The 17,434-nt window shown below is 37.4% G+C and overlaps 1 protein-coding gene across 1 annotated transcript in view; it reads right to left on the bottom strand.

Annotated features, from left to right (window-relative positions):
- Nucleotides 1-17,434, bottom strand: part of epb41l3b (erythrocyte membrane protein band 4.1-like 3b) — a 54,869-nt gene that overhangs the window by 31,285 nt on the left and 6,150 nt on the right. Inside the window, exons 2-4 of the mRNA XM_037682378.1 lie at nt 9,374-9,549; nt 5,737-5,871; nt 480-584 (exon numbers count right to left, since the gene is read on the bottom strand). Coding sequence (XP_037538306.1) covers nt 480-584; nt 5,737-5,871; nt 9,374-9,538 — 405 coding nt within the window. The 5' untranslated portion in view covers nt 9,539-9,549. The remainder of the gene's footprint in view (nt 1-479; nt 585-5,736; nt 5,872-9,373; nt 9,550-17,434) is intronic.

Here is a 17,434-nt window from a genome sequence, read left to right as displayed (position 1 = left end):
TTTCAACTGTGAATTTTGGAGCTTTGACAAGACAGAGTTTTTTTCCCCGAGGTCGACCTGTTAACTTGTAGCTTAGCTTCTCAGCTTAGCTGCTTTTAACAATCTAAAAACGCGATTTTTGGATGGTTAAAACAGATTTTAAAGAGAAAAGAGAAAGGGAGGAGTCAATGAAGAGCACTGGAGTTGAGCCTTTTGACATCCAGTGTCCAGTAGAAAGAGAGAGACATGAAGAAACAATAAAGCCGATAAATGAAAATGAGGTTGATAATTTTCATTTATCATGCGATTAGTTGATTTATCATTTATCGCGACAGGCCTATGGACAAGCAAAAACAATGGTTTAACATTGACCTTGATTTCTGACAGACCTTGAAACTGGGGTGATGAAGTGTACACGACACTCTGTCTGGTCAATATTAATGTAATTTCACCTAAAAGCAAGTACCCGTATATTAAAGTGAACATTTTCTTTTCTTTACCTTTTGATTCTCTACGTCTCGGTACGTGATGCCAAAGTAGTCCTTCTCCAGTAGGTTTAGGTGGTCACACACTTTGTCAAAAAACACTTGGCCTTTGGCTCGTTTCTGTGAGATGACAAAAAGAAAAATTGTATTAAGCTCAGAAAAATACATCAGTCTTAATAACCATCAGTTTCATTTCAGCAAGTCTGTGTTCACTGCTCTGCAGCTCTTTGGAAAACTACACAAATCTTGAAACAATGGAATAACTTGTTGGCTGAGTTTGTCAACAATCCATCCATTTTCACATTAAAATGTTTTTTTTTTTGTTTTTGTTAAAGAATATGTGTATATAAACACAAAGGACAAATGTTGCGCACACACTTTGCAATTTTAGAAAGTCAATGCCCTGTACTCAGGTTAAAGAAAAAGTTTTATTAATATGTGAACCAGGTCCCAAAAAGCCACTTCTCTATGGTAGGTCTTGAAAACATTTCTAATATATATATATATATAAAAAAATCAATATCTAAATTTAGTAAAATCATGTTGAATCATTTAAACACATACATATTTTTATTTTACACATAAGAACACTTTTCTTTGTTATTTGGATGAAGAAATGTGCAGTCAGTGCACCTTTAATACGAAACAAAACAGCACAACACAACAGCTGTGAAATTCTGAGGCATCATGGGATTGCCAGCCTCCCTCTTGTTCCCTTTACCTAGTTATCTTGAGATAATACAATTAAAATGAAATCAAAACTGATTTTAGCAAAGTAGTGACAGAAAATCCAATTATCATGGACAAAAAAACCAGCAGTGCAATATGTTGCCTTTTCTGCAAAAAATAATTCTCAAGTTATTTGAGCCACAATCGATCAAACCTTGATCGATTTTCCCCATTTTGAACCTTTGAGAATAAAAACACAACAAAACTATTTTTGAACTCAAGGGAAGCATTTGCAACACGAATGCTGCATCAATTGATTGCACATCTGAGCAGTGGACGTCTCGAGCTCGAGCTGGCAACCCACATGATAAAACATGACTTCACGGATTTGTTTGGCTCGGCTCAGATGGAGTATTTTAAGGCTCGAGTTGGCACAAACACCAGGGCCAGCTCCTCACATCTGAACAGGGTGAATCCACTGCTGTGGATCATCTAAGCAGGAGTCACAACATGTTAATGCATTCGTCTCACACTTACATGCAGCCAAAACCAGCACACAGATGCTCTGCACGTTCAGTCAGGACGAAACCGGCAGTCAGAGGAAGCAATATGGTCTCACAGATTTATAGGCATTCGCACTTGAGTGATAAAACTTATTAATGTACGAGAGGATTTTAATGCAGCCATAAAGCTGCTGGTTGCTGGGAATTAATCCTGCTAGAGCATCTCTGAGTGAGTTTGCAGAGTCATGTCAGAGTGATGCTGCCTCAGTGCATCACCTAAAACTGGCTTTACTGACACACACAAAATCCAGCAAGTGAAATAGATAAAAGAAGGACGCACAGCCGGGGTAAATAGGGAGGAAACTGATCACACATGCATGCCTTCACCAGGATTGTTTAGAAGGAAAATAACAGTAAACTGGAAGGTAAACTGATCTCAAGTCAGCAGAGGAACATCGATTATAATCAATTTTCTCTAAATTTGGAAAGTAAACAAGAGCTGTTGCAACACAGTCTCAGGACTCGCAGTAATCCTATTAGAAAACTGATACTTATACTGTCAAACATGTTATTTACCTGAGCAGTATTTTCTTAATTTTACCCACAGGAAGATAATAAATATATTTTCATCAAAGTCCCAGATGACTTAAAAACTAAAAGTATATAGTTTACAAAACCTTAAAACTGAGAAAGTATCGATCAAGTCACTGTCGATCACTGTTTAATGCTTTAGTTCTAGGATAAACAGTGATCCAGTGAAATGTGGGGTTTTATTTATTTTTCCTCTAATAAAACTTTAGAGTCCCAGGAGTGAAGTCAGGGGAGGGTCAGCAGCTTTGTGTCACAGAAAATAAAAGAAAACCAAAATCACGGACTGGTTCCCACAGGAAGGCACCGAGGTGAGAAACTACAAAGTCAGGAGGATAACAAGTGTCAAGTCTTCGCTTCATGGACTATTCAGATGGGCGATTGGGTGGAGGAGGAGATCTCCCACACAAATATCTGAGATTTTAACCTCAAATGTCTTAATATGTAACAATCCATCTCATATCTGCTGTGTTTTGTTGGCTTTATAAGTAGGCATGTACAAAAAAAAAGTTAAGAAATTATAAATAAAACAATGACAAAAACTCATGACTTTGGGCAATTTCCATTTTGATGGTTGACAATTGTTTTAATAACGGATGATGAAATCTTCCCAGTTTCTGCAATTTCTACTCTTCAGCCTCAGTCTACCTTTTCCTTTTACTCTTGTCCTTTTTAATGCGCTCTGATTCAAGGTCACCTCTAAGTAGTCTTTACATAATGAGTGTTGGTAATATCTCACTGCAAAGTGGGGGTGTGACACGTGTCAGGAAAGCCTGGACTCAGGGTTGTGGAGTTAGAGGATGAGGAACAGATGGGACATTGTGGATGCATTTTGAATTTGTCATTAGCTTTAAAAACACACAAACTATGAGGTTTATTAATTAAATGCATCTGAATGTGACCAAAATACTTATTTTAGAATAAAATCACAAGATTTACTGTTTTATTGACAAGATACACCAGGAAGGAAGCTTTAAATCCAATAAAAGTTTGGTTTTTGCTCATGTAACATATTTAAATAACATTGATTTTAAGTCTGACCAGTGTAAATGGAGTATCACATTCTTCGGCCTATAAGTCGCAGTTTTTTGTATAATTTCCATGCACTGTGGCTTATACACTGAAGTATTTATGTCCACCCACCCCCCAATATTCATAAACCAGTTTTTGGCTGAGACCTGACCGTTTTCATTCATTCTGACATTGAAAATATTGAATACTACCATTTTCAGCTGCTAGATGGCACTCGAGCAGTATGGCATGCCTATGTGTCATGTAATAGGTAAAAGTGGCTATTATTGACACAATCGGCTTGCCATTGTCTGCCACCTTCATCCAGCTCTGGGATCATGCCTGGAGCAACCGTCAAACCAGCTTCATTTCGCTGCGCCGCCCCAGCGAAATGAAGCTGGTTTGACCATTGAAGTGCATTTATCAAGTAAAAGTTCACCTGAGACACACCTTTAATATAATGTTGAGCAAACAAATAATTGTTTTAGGTGATTAACTTGTTAAATTTCTAAGAAATGCACAGCGATCCTCCTTCCCGATTTCCTCCCTCTGCGCGCTCCCGGAACACTGATAAGTTTAAGTGTTGATCTTGTTAAATTCTTGTTCAAGTCCTCCCGTGCACGCTCCCGCGGCAGCCAATCAATTTTTGGCACAACATCGGACCACATTTCTGTGTTGTCAGCGGTGACGCGTAACAAACGCGATGCGTCAGTGGTGATGCATGATAGATGCGACTTATACGGCGAAGCGACGCATTTGTTTATTGTTCCACTTCATTAGACATATTCGGACTGATGAGACTTATAAGGCGGCGCGACGTGTACGGCGGAAAATACGGTAAATATGATCCTATCACAGCAAAAATCTATTAAAAAAACCATCAGAACCATTTCCAGATTACAGCACTAAAAAGGACATTTGACACTGACTTACAAATGTTCCTGTTTTATTAAAGTTCAGCCTCTTGTCACCACTACCAGAACAGCCAGATAATCCCACCATACCATCCCCTGCTGAGGAGAAATCTGCTCGAAAAAGATCTTAAATAATAAATCTTTAACGTTTAATCACTTAAAAAGCCTCAAAATGCATTATATAAAAGTCAAATAAGTTCAGGAATGTGATTTATTTCCAAAACAGTGTCGACTGAGGGGAAGGAACAATTGAAGGAAAAACAAAATTACTGTTTTAGAGGCTCCAACACTCACATTTACAACAATAAGCCATTTTTCTTCTGAGCTCAACTTAGCAACATTGCTTCTACATATTGGACACTTAATAACTCATTATCAGGGTAGTTATTAAACTCAAGGGCGCACAGCTCTGGGAAAATAACTTACATTGCAAAACAATTTGTGTGAGAGATGCCTTTTTGTTTCAAGCTTAATGAACTTTGAAACAAAAAAACTGCTACATGAGATTTTCCCCTCATCACTCAGAGAAAATTACAAAAAGCGATTTAACTATACAAATGTAAACGTCCTAAACTGTGAAAATCACAATGGTTAAATTTATTGGGTGAAACATTTTTCCCAGAGGTAGTGTGTTTCAAAGTTTCTGCAAAAAGTGTCTGGTAGAAGACGAGCAAAGAAGGAACAGATTTTTAAAATCTTTTTTTTTTTTAACTCAATAAATCCATATTTATTCTCACACTTCAATAAGTAAACTAAGGTGCAACATTGACAAAAAACAACATGTTTGTTTGTTTAAAGGCTTAAAATGCTTAAACAAGCAACTGTAAAAACAAACAAACAAAATTGCACACATCAATTTGAAAAAAAGAAAAAATAAGTGGTTTTAGTTTACCGGATATGTTAAAAACAAACAAATTCTAAATAATTAGTAAACAATAATTTACTTGAGTTTTAACTTTATGTGAATAGTACAAAATTTTAAGTCTTAGCTGAGAACTAGGGTAAGAGAAACATTTGAATTTAAAAGAAATTTATACAAATAATTTATAACAAACGTTTAAAATCGAGCTGGAATACTAAATTATTGCAGCTTCAGACCTCCAGTTAACCTCCAGACATTTAAAATGTATTTCATTTCATGTAAAGTTCTTTTTTCAGTTCTCAACATTAATGCACACAGAACATGAACAATAAATTAATTTTCTGTTAATCTTATAAAATGTATAACACCTCTCTGTATCACGTTACATTTTAAACTGAAACAAAAACCATTAGCTGTGAATCGAGTTATTAACTCAAATGTCAAAAGCCAAACGGTTTAATTACTTTGAGCTTCCATGTCCTAAAATTAGAAATATTTATATTTAACATTTAAAAAAAAAAATCATATTTCCCTTTTCTGCTGTTTATAAAGTGCTTAGCTAAGAGTTTAGTCACATTTCAAAGTAATCCATTTTAGACTGATCCACAAATATCACAAACTCAAATTGTCTTGTTTTTAAATCGCCTTTTCGACGAGACACTCTTAAAATGATACTGATTAAAACCATAATGACCATTACGTGGCAGTAAAGTGCGGCGACTCACCTCCACATTGACAGTGAAGTCGGAGCCGTCCAGCAGAGTGACCTTACACTGCATGATCTTCACCTTCTTTACTCCTCTCAAAGGAGATTTTGACAGACGGCTGGTGGACGACCTGCGGGACTCCTGATCTTCCTGCTGTGCCCCCAAAAATAACAAAAAACAAATAAAACTGTAATGAGACAAACACATTTAACTGTTTAATAATCGTTTCCCCACATTTATGGGCTGCTTATGTGACATGTGACAAGTATTGCTCCCGTCCTATGTGTTGTTTTTATCTCCGGAAAAAATTATCACTTTATTGATTAAAGAACAATCAGGAAGCCTAAAAGATTCAGTCCTCGAGCAAGAAGGCTGCTAAATTCACAATATTGTTCACATGGACACGAAAAAAACACGCTTGGTTTATTATACCAATTACATCAGAAATGAAAAATAAAACTATATACTTGAAGTTGGCAGTAACTCCTTTGATAGATGTTTGAAACTTGCGGGATTCTCTCAGAACGCAAATTAAGGAAATCTGCTTTTATAAAGTGAAACAATTTTAAATAAAACTTCAGATTCAGATTATCTTTATTGCCATTCAACGTAACATCAGGGATGCACTGCAGAATGAAATTACGTTGCATATTTGGTCACAAACATGAACCAGCTGGAAAAACTACACTGCCTGGCCAAAAAAAATGTTGCCACCAAAAGAAAAGGTCACACACTAATATTTCGTTGGACCGCCTTCAGCTTTGATCACGTCATGCGTTCACTGTGGCGTTGTTTCGATAAACTTCTGCAACGTCACAAGATCTATTTCATCCAGTGTTGCATTAATTTTTCACCAAGATCTTGCACTGATGACTAGACACTAGGCACGATGGGTGCATCACTTCACCTGCCTCTATTCTTACCCTGATGCCCCCATCACTCTGGAACGGGGTAAATCTGGACTCATCAGATCACATGACCTCCTTCCGTTGCTCCAGAGTCCAATCTTTATGCTCCCTAGCAAACTGAAGCCTTTTTTCCAGTTAGCCTCACTGATTAGTGGTTTTCTGAAGCCTACACAGCTGTTCAGTCCCAATCCCTTGAGTTCCCTTCACATTGTGCGTGTGGAAATGCTCTTACTTTCACTATTAATCATAGCCCTGAGTGCTACTGTTGTTTTTCTTCCATTTGATTTCACCAAACATTTTAAATGATCGCTGATCACGATCATTCAGGATTTTTTTCCGGCCACATTTCTTCCTCGAAGACGATGGGTCCCCACTATCCTTCCAGTGTTTTAATAATGCGTTGGACAGTTCTTAACCCAATTTTAGTAGTTTCTGCAATCTCCTTAGACGTTTTCTCTGCTTGATGCCAGTGATTTGACCCTTCTCAAACAGACTGACATCTTTTCCACGACCATGTGATGTGTCTTTTGACACGGTTGTTTAAAAAACGAGAAGCAACTCATTGCATAAGTTGGGGTTAAATAACTTGTTGCCAGCTGAAAGATAATCAACCATGCAGTAAATATCCAATAGGAGGCTCGTACATATTTGCTTAGTTAAATCCAGGTGGCGACTTGTTTTGAGGCCAGGCAGTGTATAAAAAATGTTGGATGCAGTCTACCACGGTACGCCAATATTCATAACTGGTTGTAACTACCGTATGAATCACTGCACTCTGTACTCCTTGGTCAGTTGGTCATCATTATCTACATGTTGGCTCCCACACTGGTTCATTTTTATCCATAAATCCCTCCTTGGTCTGCTACCTTCTTATGTCTCCTCCCACATGTCACGTCGTCAGTGCAGTTACAGCGTGCGCTCTCAGGCCATCATTACCTGCAGCGTTCCCCCAGTGCGGACCGAAATTAGCAAAAAGACCTTTTCCTCCTCGGCTCCTGTAACCTGGAACACCTTGCAGGAACTGACGTTGTCCACCTCAACTTCTTTAGGGAATTTTTAAACATTTAAAAATCAAAGCAAATTTGTTATTGTTTTTAGTATTTTACCTTGTTTTATGGCGCCCTGATTTATTGTTTTAAAACATTTATTTTAACTGAATTTTTACTGTAATTTATCGTTATTGAATGTACTTTATATGTTCTGTCTAAAACAGGTCTCTTGTACGAGTCTTTGTGGCTCAATGAGACTAGCCTGTATAAATAAAAGGTTGAACAAAAACAAAAAACCTAACTCCACCTACAGTTTTTATTTTTGAGAAAACCACCAGTTCTGTCACATTATTAAGTCTAAAAATAATGACGGGACTTTTACCTAAATGTAATCAGGTACCACTCAGATGAGATGGAAGTGTACAGCCATTTTGATGTAAATAGTGAAAATCCAATTTTCCACTCGGCTGAAAACAAAGACCTTTCTGACTGACTGCTGAAAAAGAAGCCTTGAGCTCTGAGACATGTTTTTTTCCCTACTCAAAATGGATTTCATGTCACGCCCCCCTTTCATTTCTTATCTTGTCCCTTAGGATACATTCATCAAACGGCTGCTAATCTAATGTAACTCATGTGACCCAACTCTCTCTGTAATCTCATTCAGAAGCAGAGTTCAACTACGAAAAAATAAATACTATTTGGGAGCGAAGTTAAATCTGAGCATATGATTATGAGTTATTAAAGTTCAAATTCCTACGAACTATCTGAGGATGTATTTCACACATGTACTGATGATTCATGACTAATGAGAAAGTGCTGCAGGTGTATGAAACAACAGAAGAGAAACCGTTGATGAGGACGTTTTTCATGCAGGCACGTGTGCGTCTTCAGCTGGAGAGTGTTTCAAAGGAAAATCCAATGATGTGTCACAGCGCTGAGACATTTCTCAGTCTTGTTTCTGCCAGTTCACACAGAACTGACAGCAGCAGTGCATCATCCATCAGTTTAATGGAGCTACAAGGATTATTGTGTGCACTGGTATGAAATGGTACGTAATCTGCATGTTCAATAACACAGCAGTACAGTTTGCTTAGCATTTATAAGTTTAAAGTATAAAGAGTTTTGGCCCATTGTTGACATTATAATTAACACATGCAATGATCAAACTGGCACACAAAAGCAGAACTGTTGGCCTTTTTGAAAATTTCCAGGTACGCATGACAGCAATACCTAACACGGAGGCCTCCACCCGTTTAATGATAGATGGGTTCTCTTCACAAATATGGCCTCCTTTTAAAAAAAAATGTAATTTAATTTTTTTTACAAAAAGGGGAACCTCTATAGTTGAGTTAGCGTTCTCAAGGTCAATTGTCCAAAACAATCAAACGTCACCGATGTCTGAAGGAAGGAGGAAAGTTTTTCCATTTTATTTTGTTTTCAAAATGAAGAAAGGAGCGTTGAATGAACGAGAAGTTTACTTGAAGTCTAAAGCAGCAGATGGAGGGTTCTAACAATGGAGGACACTGAAGTCACAACACCATTTCCCCCTACGATTTCCATTTAATGACAAAGAGACGATTCATTCAGAGGAGAGAACAATGCTGTGAAATGTCTTCTTGAAAATGAACACAGTGAAGTGGGAACAAATATTGAATAAAGTGATTGAATTAGTTTTTATTTTCCAAGTACAAAAAATGGTTCGTTTAAATGTCACAAGCAGGTCTATTTCTCATATTGGGCGTTTATAAAGAGGCTGACCTGTTCTTTCTTGGCCGGGGTGCTGTGTCCGGCAGCAGCTGGGAACTGCTCCTGCTGGTTCTGGGGTGAGGTGGGTTCGGCTGCTGCTTTAGCTTTCCCCTTCCCCGTCTCCTTATTCTCCTGTGGCTGCTTGGCCTCGGAGTCTGCGCCTGATTCAGTTGTCATGGTAAATCACACTGGGGTGGAGGAAAGGAGGTACAGAAGAAAATACGATGAGTCAGACGGCTCGTTAAGAACTGATTTAAAGCCCTCCCTTTGTCAGGTTTGTGCAGCGATACGCTCCCCTCTGATGCAAATACACACATGCCCAAAGATTGTTTAATACAAGCGGCTCAAGTCTCTTGGCTCAGTAATCACAGTAATGGCGGCAGCTGCTTGGCCTGCTGGAATCATGGCATCAACAAATGATAAAACGGATGAATTCACTCTTATACTGGGAGGGTAGATTACACTGTTTTAAACAAAGTTGATCAAATGTATCCATTCATCCATCCATCATTTTTACACACTGCTTGCTTTTTGGGTCGCAGGGTTCACTTGTGCCCATGTCCAGCAGTCACAGTGCGAGAGGCGGGGGACACACCCTGGACAGGTCTCCAGTCCATCACAGGGACACAGAGACAAACGAGACAACCATTCACTCTCTCACTCACACCTAGGGACAATTAAGAGTTACCAATCAGTCTAACGTGCATGGTTTTGGTCTGTGGGAGGAAACAGGAGTACCTGGAGAAAACCCACACATCCACAGAGAGAACACGCAAACTCCACCCAGAAAGGTCCTTGGCCAGAATTTGATCCGGCAACCTTCTTGCTGAGAGGCGGCAACGCTACTAACTGCACCACCGTGCCGCTTATAAAATGTATCATTTTCAAAAATGTAAAAAAAATAGTATAAACTTATGAAAGTCTGAAGCGAAATTTTGGTTTCATGCTAAATACCACAGGTGTATCAACTGAAGTGTCACACAACCAGAGAAGCAAAAAGGAAGTAGTTGAAACAGTGAATAGCCGTTTAAAAAATTGTTCTTTCCTTCTAACATTCTAATTATCTACAGACATTTAGGTCAGCCTAGCTTTAAAAACAACCATCCAAGAAGCTATTAGCTCATTAATTTAGTTTTTAGTCCAGATTAATTGGCTGATTAGAGGGAAATTAACTGACAAGAGCGTGATAATTAGCTGTTTATTAATCAGAGTAATATGTTAATTGTCTTTTTTTCTTTTATCCTTAAATAAAACAATGTAAATGAACAAACAAACAAACAACAAAACAAAAAACACACCGACTTGTTTTCTTTTATACAAGTCAGTCTCCCACATGAAACTCCAGCTGGTTGCAGACTTCATTAGTGAAGGTCTGCTGGAGCAGATGAGGGCATCATTAGAAAGTCCTGGAACATTTTGGAAAACCAGTAAAATCCCTGAGTGAGTTAGCGGGGGGTGCTGAGAGTGAAGAGCTTTATGTCGTGTGCAAAGGCAGTCAACAAGCTTTCATTAACTCAAGTTAATGTATTAATTAGTTAATTAAATGTCAAGCTTCAAGGTTCTTTAGTGTCATTCATACCACATGTGGTACATGAGGTGGAACGAAACTTTCTACTCAAGGTCTCAGTTACACCCCAAAATGATTAGATGCTATAAAGAAAGAAGATGCAGATTTAAGATCAGAAAAAAGTTAGACAGTACATGCATTTACAGTAATTTAGGTTTTTGTAACTATTAGAAGCCAAAATAAAAATTGATAAAACAAGTAATTTAACAAATTAGTTTCCTAACTGTCTGTATATGTTTTGATCAATCATTGAATTATAAAAGTCTAAAAGTAGTTAAAATAAGAAACTTATTGCTGGCAGCTTAAATCTTCAGTTGTTCAAAGTCTATATTTTTAAACAGCAACTTTTTGGTTTAGCTCCGATTTATAAATAAACTTGTAATTGCAAGATTAAATTGTAATAGCCCCCATTGTTTTAGCTCTGTAAATCTTAATTATTAGAACTTAAAATATTCATTGATGAGTGTGGTAAAGATGCCCCGTCTACGTTCAAAGTATCTGAGCTGCATCGCTTCTCGTCTTTAAAGCAAAACATTTTCATTCGTTTAAAGAAACAGCAGCAACAGATTCTGTGTAAAGGACCCAAAAGTTGATGATGAGAGGAAATATTTACTGGCTGTATATGTAAAAGATGACAAGATGGCCAGATCTCACTTGGGATGTGGGTTTAAGGGGCGTGTTTATGAGACTGAACACCGTCTCTGTTGAGGTTTGTAGTACGAATGCCTATCATTCTGCTGCCGGCCCGTTTCTCCCTCAGCTCTATTTATAGGGACGTGTTTACTGGGAGGTGAAAGGATCTCTGACTCCAAGCCATGGCTGTTCCGACCCACAAACACTTTGGAGTGAGGCGATCCCTGAAAATGTTGACAATGCTGACTCAAAAAAATGAAAAACTGCATCAGTTACAAAAGAATGCTGGGACTTTTTGGTTAATGATTTTTAGAAACACATGGAAAATATATCTTTGCTAATGAGCTGCTTGTTTGAATCCCACTAGAACCATAAGAAAAAATTATTACAACATACTTTTGAATTAAAACTTGGTCAAGCAACAACAAGAGATAAAAACCTTGAGCACAGCAAGCTGCTAGCTGTTACAATAAGCTAAATAATGTTGACTCAAAGCAGCAATAAATCTGGACTCGGAGAAGCCAGGAGCGTGGGTTTCAAGGTCCAAAAGGTCAGTGAATGCAACATGCTGATCAGACTCTTCTCAACCTCAGGGGCTATAAAAGCCAATAAAGATGGTCAAAACTAGATTACAAACATCACTAGCGTCACTGCAAACAAATCAATAAGTCACAAGATTCACATTCCAACTTTCACTTGAAGAAATCCAAGTGAGGAAAATAATTTCTAGAAAACACTACTAAGCTGAATTTGGGCAGAAACCCTGTTAAACCCTCTACTGTGCCTTTATTGTGTCATGTGTGGCAGACTTGAGCTGCGGGTCAGTAATCTGCTGACAGAAGATGGTTGAACAGACAACCTTTGCATTGCCTAACCCTCTGGAAAAAAGGAACTATGGACGGAGGGGAGGAGGAACATATCAGCACCATAGAAACTGAGGAAGAATACGTTCAGTCAGTGGTGACAGGCACTCTTTACGGGACACAAAACAGCCCAAACAGTGGCCTCGTGTGTGGCCTTCACCATGCACTGGCACATACATGAAGCATTCAAACAGCTGTATTCACAACTCGTTTAATGCTTTAGATTACAGCTCACACACTGAAGATTGTGCCAATACAGCCTCGTTAGACTAAGATTCATTTCAAGACAAAAAAGAGCAGCGTTAATTTAATCATCTGTGATAATTGAAACATAATAAAGCAACACCTGCACAACAAAACTGCAACATTACACACCCTATAGCGTCAGCAGAGTACTGTTTGGCAAAGTTTCTTACAGAGAAACTTTCAAGCACAAAAGAGGAGTTTATGAAATCCCACATTTTCATCAAACACTAATCCAGATTTAAATCCACCTAATCAATTCAAATCCCTTTGGATCCCTTACTGAATATTACAATATGTAATTTTCAGACAACAACTTATGAAATAACTTGACTAGGAAATACATTGAATTATACTTTCTTAGTTTTAAAGGCATTAGAACTATTCTTGTAATAAGAAGCGTTCATAGAACAAACTTTGTCATACAGTAAGGAATTTTAAAAAAATCTAAATGAAAACAACCTTGGATAGGCAACACCAAAAGACACGTTACACTGCAACATAAATGAATAAAAATTAAGTCTAAATACAAAGTTGTGCTTGTGAAAAACTAAGAGTCAAAATAATAAAACAAAAATATCCATCTTTTAATATAACCCTATCAGTCTCTCACACAGTTTTAGAATTTTGGCACAAACTTTTGTACCAATTTTGCTTCAGTTCATTGATGCTTGTAGGTATTTGTTATGTACAGCTTTCTAATAAACCTGCCACTGCATTTTGGTCAAATAATCTGACAGGACCATTGCAACATTTTCAGTCATCCTGTTGAACAGATGATATGTTTGGGATTATTGTCATGTTGCATGACCCTGTCTAGGCCAAGCCATGCGAGTCAAAGTGATGGCGTCACATTTGACAATAAAATACTTTGGTATACAAAGGAATGGTCGACTCAATGAACACTAGAGGCCACGGTTCTGTAGCTCCAAAACAAGCCCAAAGCATCCCTCATTCACCACTGTGTGTCAGTTGTAATTTGTTTGTGCTGACAAAATAAGTTTGGTTTTCACCAAACATCGAGTTATTCATTATGGTCAAACATCTTCAATTTGATCTTATCCAAAGAATGCAATTTAAAAAAAAACGTGGTTTGTTTCAGATTAAAATGCTGTGCTGCCATGTTTTCTTCATGAAAAGGGGTTTTCTCCTGCTAGTCCTTACAAACAAGACATACTTGTTTATTTTATTTCAAATGGCCCTGCTATAAACTTGGATAATTAATATCATACAGCCTGGAGAGCATGAGATGTAGATATATATATATATTTTTTGCAATTTCATTAAGCATTACACAAACTTGCTACAATGTCCAGTACCAAAAAGACCGTACTAAATACTTTTTTAAAATAAGATTTTCTGTCCTAACTGTAAACCGAGAGCTGCATCCTTGAAAACACAGCAGGAAGTAGAAACATCGTAGTGAATTTACTGTGACTCATCATCCCCAGTCTGCTGCCTGTCACTGACCAACCAATGAAATCACATTCGGTTAGATATCATACTCGTGTCTAAACTAAAAGGGCAGCTGTGCTTTATCTGAATAAAGCTCCATTACATAATTGGTCAGTGACTCTAAATGTCCTGTCCATGAATGTAAACCTCCATTTTAAGGTCCACTTGTGATTGTTCTGCACACTGCGAAAGAGAGGCCCGTGCACACTGAAACATACACATTTATGGGAGAGCGAGGGGCCTGCCATCTGTGCTGAGTGCCATTAGCCACACTACTTCACAGCTGGGCCCACCTCTGACCCCTCCAGCCCCCCACACCAACAATCCTGGCGGGGGCTTATGAAGCTTATGTGGACGGGAATGCTTGAAGTTTTTTCGGCCATGCTAAGACCCATCCATAGCAGGCCTGTAGTCCATGTTGAGACCCTTTTGCGTGGCCACAGGGCTGACAGCTGTCAGACACAACTCAGATATGGCAACAGAACACCATATGGCTGGTCTGACCACTCAAATGTGACACCTCTGATGAGGGAATGCAACTATCCAGACTCCAGTTACACAAATACATTCATTTATTTTTGTCATTAAATAAGATTAATTTTCTAATATTCATTGTTGGTTACAATTTTTTTTATTATTTTTTAACTGAAGCCTACACATGCTTTTGTTTACTTTGTTTATTGAATTTCATTCATGCTGTGTTGTCCAGAAAATTTAAAGTCAATAAATGAATCAAAAAAACAGTCTGGTTGCAGTCAGAGAGCGTTTGGAATCTTTAAGTCTCAATGTATTCTACATAATAATTCAAATGAAGTTCAGGGTTTAAAACAACAAAAACAAGAAAAACAGGACAGGAAAGAAGAAAAATGTCCCTTGGTGGCGAATCAGAGACGGCGACAAGCAACAAAAGTGTAATACAAGTTAACTGTGGTTTTACCTGAATAACAGTTTAAGGAAAAAGTTTTATTTGACTTGAGAAACAGGTTTATCCGTTGACTGACGATTAAACTGATGTTCAGCTACAAAAAAGTAAAAATAAATAAATACATAAACATGAAAGGCTTTTTAATAAACACCATTTTTACAGTTTACTTTTTAGTTGTGTTTTCCAAACATATTTAAGTAAATAAAGCCTTATATTTTAATGGATTTGTATTTATTTCAGCATTAGTTCGTGGACAAAACATTTTGACTGAATAGTTTTATTTATTTATTTAATTTTGTTCGATACCAGATGAGTACAGACGTGTAAATTTTACTAACAGACACTTTACAGCAGAATTTGGGGAAGGCAGCCTGGTCACATGAAGGTGACTCCAAGCTAAGAGTGTTTCTGCTGAGGAGGCCATAAATCACAACAGCTCGCTTTGCTGCGTTTACATTCTTAGCATTACTGGTTTTTTGCAGCAAGGCATTTAGGGAGTCAACAACCAGCCAATTCAAATCGACTCAAAATGATTGTAGAATATTCCAGTTAACACTTTGTCAAGCACTACGGCTGTTTTGACTAAGGAGAAAATCTCAGTTGATGTGAAAGATTAGAGGTAAAGCTTTAGATATTAATGAGGCAATAACTTCCTACACAGGAGCCGAGACAAACCAGAAGGCGTTAGGCATTTCATACGATTAGCTACAAGTAATCTGTAAATCGGCTGTGACCTCAATGCTAATACCATCTGTTAGCAAGAATAATAAAGGGTTAAAAGAAATCTTTTGGGAAGTTTACCTCACCTGAGACAACACAAACGCACAGTAAGAAGTACTTATAAAATGCATCAAAACATCCTGAAAAGAAAATGTGTACTCCCAAAACACAGAAACGTCTAATATATAGTGTTCATAACTTCTTAAGTCAAGATAACTTTTACTACTTGGACTTTTATAACGTAAGCAAATGTTTTTGTACAGTGCCTGATGAATTTGTGGTAAACAAACACTAAATCAATTGAATCACTGACACACAAAAGTATATAAAGTGTACAAGTACTTTGACAGAAACAAACAAAATTCTTTACGATGTGTTTAAAAAGTTACAGATAATTTGCATGGTAATCAGATAAACAAAAATGTGTATAAAAATCAATGCTGTAGCTGTTTGGTTCAATTAAAATGGTTGAGCTACTGGTATGTTGGAGCACTTCTACATCTTTTTTTTTTTTTGCTTTGTTACAAATGTAGACGAGGCAATTTCCTATATTCATAGTGTTAATGCTGGATATACTGAAAGCGAAAAATGCAGTAGGCATATATTGAGTGCAATTTATATAGTGTTAAATTCTAATGATAAGTGTGATTGACTATGCCAATGTCAACACTGTTGCTGTTAGACTAATACAAAGCTTGGAAAGGCATATTTTTTTCAGTAAACTTCCAAATATTCACATTTTGCTTGGTCATAACAAGCTAAATCAGTACGTCAGCATCTTCCCGAAACTTTTACGAACAAAATAAGCTGCTCCAAGATGCCACTTTTTTTTTTTCTTTTAGGTTTGGGAACTATTATGGTTGTACCATATTCCAGGGTATACAAAAACAGGATCAGTGCTGCTTTGAAAGCCATCATTAAAAGTTCTAAACATGAATGTTTTATTGGAAAGTTAGCATTAATAACATATTGAACAAAAGAATTCACTCCTCTGAGAAGAACAGTTGAAATAAACTGTTACCAATGTCACTCAGACTGTTCTGACATTGAGGTTTGAGGTGTAAGACAAGCTTGTGCACATGCGTAGTAACAGGAAGTGTTGACAATGAGGAACGCCTGAACGTAAACAGAGCATTGACACAATGAATAACAACACAGACAATAGCAAATAATCTGATGTTTCTTTAGATTACTGTATTTTGAGTTTACAACAACTTGGCCACTTGCTTGATATTTCATAATTTGTTTGTATAAACAAAGACCAGGAAGTTCTCTTTTTGTCGTCACTTCTTGTTGCACTTCAGCCGTGCCGAGGTCAAAACAAAAATGTGCCAGTCATGTTACAAAATGGGTTTCGATGACACTTTGACACTTTTAATCCTAAAATCATGCGTATTATGTAGGCCTGTCACGATAACAAATTTTTCTTGGCGATTAATTGTCTCAGAAATTATTGCGATAAACGATAACATTGTTTGAAATTTGACAATAATTTGTAATTATTGACAAATTTAAGAAGAAATTTGTTAATTTGTTTTGCATGTAGTACTTTTTGTCGACCACCAGATGGCAGTATAAGACAGTTTGATCCGACGGATGAATAGTGAGGGAGCGAGCAGCGTGTCTCTAAGAAAAATGGGAGGGAGGCCCCTTGACATGACATGGGC

The sequence above is a fragment of the Nematolebias whitei genome, chromosome 9 (assembly GCF_014905685.2).
Source record: "Nematolebias whitei isolate Nwh7 chromosome 9, NemWhi1, whole genome shotgun sequence".
Lineage (NCBI taxonomy): Eukaryota > Metazoa > Chordata > Actinopteri > Cyprinodontiformes > Rivulidae > Nematolebias > Nematolebias whitei.
The sequence above is the reverse complement of the archived record's forward strand: the minus strand, read 5'-3'. Positions and strand labels throughout refer to the sequence as shown.